General features: G+C 53.4%; 1 protein-coding gene across 2 annotated transcripts in view; it reads left to right on the top strand.

Annotated features, from left to right (window-relative positions):
• Positions 1 to 6,000, top strand: part of ALS2 (alsin Rho guanine nucleotide exchange factor ALS2) — a 384,700-nt gene that overhangs the window by 334,845 nt on the left and 43,855 nt on the right. For both annotated transcript variants that reach the window (XM_063950453.1, XM_063950454.1), the window contains one exon: positions 4,997 to 5,125. In XM_063950453.1, the coding sequence (XP_063806523.1) occupies positions 4,997 to 5,125 (129 nt within the window). The remainder of the gene's footprint in view (positions 1 to 4,996; positions 5,126 to 6,000) is intronic.

Genomic DNA, 6,000 nt, shown 5'->3' with positions numbered 1-6,000 from the left:
AGAACCGGGAGAATTACAGCTGCAAGTCAGCAGTGGGACTACGCACCGGCAGATCACCGTGATCCCCTGGGTAGCTGGCAGGAGGTGGCAAGGTTGGCGCCTCGGCTTCTACAGAAGATTAGAGCAGCAGGGGGAGACGCATATTAACCAGAGACCAGCTAAGTCACCCCAGGGTGTCAGGGGGAGATCCATCAATAGGGGGATAAGGTGGAAACCACTACAGTAAGTACTACATGTCTGTCCAGACACCTACCCCCACCCCACCCCAGGGTGTCAGGGGGAGATCCATCAATAGGGGAATAAGGTGGAAACCACTACAGTAAGTACTACATGTCTGTCCAGACACCTACCCCCACCCCACCCCAGGGTGTCAGGGGGAGATCCATCAATAGGGGAATAAGGTGGAAAACACTACAGTAAGTACTCCATGTCTGTCCAGACACCTACCCCCACCCCAGGGTGTCAGGGGGAGATCCATCAATAGGGGAATAAGGTGGAAAACACTACAGTAAGTATTCCATGTCTGTCCAGACACCTACCCCCACCCCAGGGTGTCAGGGGGAGATCCATCAATAGGGGAATAAGGTGGAAACCACTACAGTAAGTACTACATGTCTGTCCAGACACCTACCCCCACCCCAGGGTGTCAGGGGGAGATCCATCAATAGGGGAATAAGGTGGAAACCACTACAGTAAGTACTACATGTCTGTCCAGACACCTACCCCCACCCCAGGGTGTCAGGGGGAGATCCATCAATAGGGGAATAAGGTGGAAAACACTACAGTAAGTACTACATGTCTGTCCAGACACCTACCCCCACCCCACCCCAGGGTGTCAGGGGGGAGATCCATCAATAGGGGAATAAGGTGGAAAACACTACAGTAAGTACTACATGTCTGTCCAGACACCTACCCCCACCCCACCCCAGGGTGTCAGGGGGAGATCCATCAATAGGGGGATAAGGTGGAAAACACTACAGTAAGTACTCCATGTCTGTCCAGACACCTACCCCCACCCCAGGGTGTCAGGGGGAGATCCATCAATAGGGGGATATGGTGGAAAACACTACAGTAAGTACTCCATGTCTGTCCAGACACCTACCCCCACCCCACCCCAGGGTGTCAGGGGGAGATCCATCAATAGGGGGATATGGTGGAAAACACTACAGTAAGTACTACATGTCTGTCCAGACACCTACCCCCACCCCAGGGTGTCAGGGGGAGATCCATCAATAGGGGAATAAGGTGGAAAACACTACAGTAAGTACTACATGTCTGTCCAGACACCTACCCCCACCCCAGGGTGTCAGGGGGAGATCCATCAATAGGGGAATAAGGTGGAAAACACTACAGGTCTGTCCAGACACCTACCCCCACCCCAGGGTGTCAGGGGGAGATCCATCAATAGGGGAATAAGGTGGAAAACACTACAGTAAGTACTACATGTCTGTCCAGACACCTACCCCCACCCCACCCCAGGGTGTCAGGGGGAGATCCATCAATAGGGGAATAAGGTGGAAAACACTACAGTAAGTACTACATGTCTGTCCAGACACCTACCCCCACCCCAGGGTGTCAGGGGAAGATCCATCAATAGGGGGATAAGGTGGAAAACACTACAGTAAGTACTACATGTCTGTCCAGACACCTACCCCCACCCCACCCCAGGGTGTCAGGGGGAGATCCATCAATAGGGGAATGAGGTGGAAACCACTACAGTAAGTACTACATGTCTGTCCAGACACCTACCCCCACCCCACCCCAGGGTGTCAGGGGGAGATCCATCAATAGGGGAATAAGGTGGAAAACACTACAGTAAGTACTACATGTCTGTCCAGACACCTACCCCCACCCCACCCCAGGGTGTCAGGGGGAGATCCATCAATAGGGGAATAAGGTGGAAAACACTACAGTAAGTACTACATGTCTGTCCAGACACCTACCCCCACCCCAGGGTGTCAGGGGAAGATCCATCAATAGGGGAATAAGGTGGAAACCACTACAGTAAGTACTACATGTCTGTCCAGACACCTACCCCCACCCCACCCCAGGGTGTCAGGGGGAGATCCATCAATAGGGGAATAAGGTGGAAAACACTACAGTAAGTACTACATGTCTGTCCAGACACCTACCCCCACCCCAGGGTGTCAGGGGAAGATCCATCAATAGGGGAATAAGGTGGAAACCACTACAGTAAGTACTACATGTCTGTCCAGACACCTACCCCCACCCCAGGGTGTCAGGGGGAGATCCATCAATAGGGGAATAAGGTGGAAAACACTACAGTAAGTACTACATGTCTGTCCAGACACCTACCCCCACCCCAGGGTGTCAGGGGGAGATCCATCAATAGGGGAATAAGGTGGAAAACACTACAGTAAGTACTACATGTCTGTCCAGACACCTACCCCCACCCCAGGGTGTCAGGGGAAGATCCATCAATAGGGGAATAAGGTGGAAACCACTACAGTAAGTACTACATGTCTGTCCAGACACCTACCCCCACCCCACCCCAGGGTGTCAGGGGGAGATCCATCAATAGGGGAATAAGGTGGAAAACACTACAGTAAGTACTACATGTCTGTCCAGACACCTACCCCCACCCCAGGGTGTCAGGGGGGAGATCCATCAATAGGGGAATAAGGTGGAAACCACTACAGTAAGTACTACATGTCTGTCCAGACACCTACCCCCACCCCAGGGTGTCAGGGGGGAGATCCATCAATAGGGGAATAAGGTGGAAACCACTACAGTAAGTACTACATGTCTGTCCAGACACCTACCCCCACCCCACCCCAGGGTGTCAGGGGGAGATCCATCAATAGGGGAATAAGGTGGAAAACACTACAGTAAGTACTACATGTCTGTCCAGACACCTACCCCCACCCCAGGGTGTCAGGGGGGAGATCCATCAATAGGGGAATAAGGTGGAAACCACTACAGTAAGTACTACATGTCTGTCCAGACACCTACCCCCACCCCAGGGTGTCAGGGGGGAGATCCATCAATAGGGGAATAAGGTGGAAAACACTACAGTAAGTACTACATGTCTGTCCAGACACCTACCCCCACCCCAGGGTGTCAGGGGGGAGATCCATCAATAGGGGAATAAGGTGGAAACCACTACAGTAAGTACTACATGTCTGTCCAGACACCTACCCCCACCCCACCCCAGGGTGTCAGGGGGAGATCCATCAATAGGGGAATAAGGTGGAAACCACTACAGTAAGTACTACATGTCTGTCCAGACACCTACCCCCACCCCACCCCAGGGTGTCAGGGGGAGATCCATCAATAGGGGAATAAGGTGGAAAACACTACAGTAAGTACTACATGTCTGTCCAGACACCTACCCCCACCCCACCCCAGGGTGTCAGGGGGAGATCCATCAATAGGGGAAAAAGGTGGAAAACACTACAGTAAGTACTCCATGTCTGTCCAGACACCTACCCCCACCCCAGGGTGTCAGGGGGAGATCCATCAATAGGGGAATAAGGTGGAAACCACTACAGTAAGTACTACATGTCTGTCCAGACACCTACCCCCACCCCAGGGTGTCAGGGGGAGATCCATCAATAGGGGAATAAGGTGGAAAACACTACAGTAAGTACTACATGTCTGTCCAGACACCTACCCCCACCCCAGGGTGTCAGGGGGAGATCCATCAATAGGGGAATAAGGTGGAAAACACTACAGTAAGTACTACATGTCTGTCCAGACACCTACCCCCACCCCACCCCAGGGTGTCAGGGGAAGATCCATCAATAGGGGAATAAGGTGGAAAACACTACAGTAAGTACTCCATGTCTGTCCAGACACCTACCCCCACCCCAGGGTGTCAGGGGGAGATCCATCAATAGGGGAATAAGGTGGAAAACACTACAGTAAGTATTCCATGTCTGTCCAGACACCTACCCCCACCCCACCCCAGGGTGTCAGGGGGAGATCCATCAATAGGGGAATAAGGTGGAAAACACTACAGTAGGTACTCCATGTCTGTCCAGACACCTACCCCCACCCCACCCCTGGGTGTCAGGGGGAGATCCATCAATAGGGGAATAAGGTGGAAAACACTACAGTAAGTACTCATGTCTGTCCAGACACCTACCCCCACCCCACCCCAGGGTGTCAGGGGGAGATCCATCAATAGGGGAATAAGGTGGAGAACACTACAGTAGGTACTCCATGTCTGTCCAGACACCTACCCCCACCCCCAGGGTGTCAGGGGGAGATCCATCAATAGGGGAATAAGGTGGAAAACACTACAGTAAGTACTCATGTCTGTCCAGGCACCTACCCCCACCCCACCCCAGGGTGTCAGGGGGAGATCCATCAATAGGTGAATAAGGTGGAAAACACTACAGTAAGTACTACATGTCTGTCCAGACACCTACCCCCACCCCACCCCAGGGTGTCAGGGGGAGATCCAGCAGGAGGGGTAAAATGGCGTCCCCTGGTGGCCATAGGATAGGCGATCATGATGTACAGGCTGGAAAACACTAAGTACTCCTTATCTGTCTGGACCCCCCCCCCCCCACACACACACACACACGCACACACGCTCGCACACCTACCCCCACCCCAGGGTTCTTGAATTCTAAACAAGCCTATGAGTTGCTGGTTCTAGAGGCTCCTGTATTGTCCATAAGTATAATAGACACAATCCCTGGAAAACAGCTCTGTTCTGTGCGTTCCTTATACATGGAGATTTCATTGTCTGTAGCATTCTTTCCACTGCTTTTATTTATTATTTAATATCAGAATATAGTACCATTGCCCCTTCCCCGACTTTGTATCGCAGTAGTCGGTAAATACTGGTAAAATTGTGTTACTCAGCGTTTTCTTTTGTGTATTGTTGCACAATTTAAAGTTAATATTAAGGTAAGACTCTCCAGGGCTGGATATTGCAGAAGAGAAGCGACATGCATAGTATAGTAATGACTGTATCACTGTGCGTCATACTGGCTGCAGTAACACCCTGCCCGCTCTCCACCAGGTTCCTGTTCCCAGACCTCCCTGAAGAGGGCAGCACCCTCCAGCCATCAGCCACCCTCCGGGAATCTCCTGAGAGACCTCACCTCTACAATGGGAGGACAGCCTCCGGCTCCCAGTCTCCTGAAGCTGGGTAAGAATAGGAATTCCGCGAATTTATTTCTCCTCACTTGTCATTACTGCCTGCACTGAAGCCATACTATTAGGGAGGCCAATCCCGGGGCATTTTTTCAATCCCGGGATTCGGGATTGAAAAATGCTCAATCCCGGGATTGCAGTAGGGATCAGTGTAGGGAGCAGGGAAAGTATATGTGGAGGGCAGAAAGGCAGGGTGGATGTAGGGAGCAGCGGGAGGGTGGATGTAGGGAGCAGCGGTAGAGTGGGTGTAGGGAGCAGCGGGGAGGGTGGGTGTAGGGAGCAGTGAGGTAGGGTGGGTGTAGGGAGCAGCGAGAGGGTGGGTGTAGGGGGCAGTGAGGGAGGGTGGGTGTAGGGAGCAGTGGGAGAGTGGGTGTAGGGAGCAGTGAGGGAGAGTGGGTGTAGGGAGCAGCGGGAGGGTGGGTGTAGGGAGCAGCGGGAGGGTGGGTGTAGGGAGCAGCGGGAGAGTGGGTGTAGGGAGCAGCGGGAGGGTGGGAGTAGGGAGCAGCGGGAGGGTGGGAGTAGGGAGCAGCGGGAGGGTGGGTGTAGGGAGCAGCAGCGGGAGAGTGGGTGTAGGGAGCAGCGGGAGAGTGGGTGTAGGGAGCAGCGGGAGAGTGGGTGTAGGGAGCAGGGAGGGAAGGGTGGGTGTAGGGAGCAGTGAGGGAGAGTGGGGTGTAGGGAGCAGCGGGAGAGTGGGTGTGTAGTGAGCATGTAAGGTACAGGAAGGGAAGGTGCTGGTGGGTGTAGCGAGCAGAGGGAGGATGTTAGGAGCAGAGAGTGTGGGTGTAGGTAGCGATAAGATAAACACTTACTACTTACGGGCGGACCGCGGGCACCAGCCATGGACACACACACACTGACCGCGCTGGCGGC

The sequence above is a fragment of the Pseudophryne corroboree genome (assembly GCF_028390025.1).
Source record: "Pseudophryne corroboree isolate aPseCor3 chromosome 7 unlocalized genomic scaffold, aPseCor3.hap2 SUPER_7_unloc_10, whole genome shotgun sequence".
Lineage (NCBI taxonomy): Eukaryota > Metazoa > Chordata > Amphibia > Anura > Myobatrachidae > Pseudophryne > Pseudophryne corroboree.
This window is presented reverse-complemented; position numbering and strand designations above follow the sequence as displayed.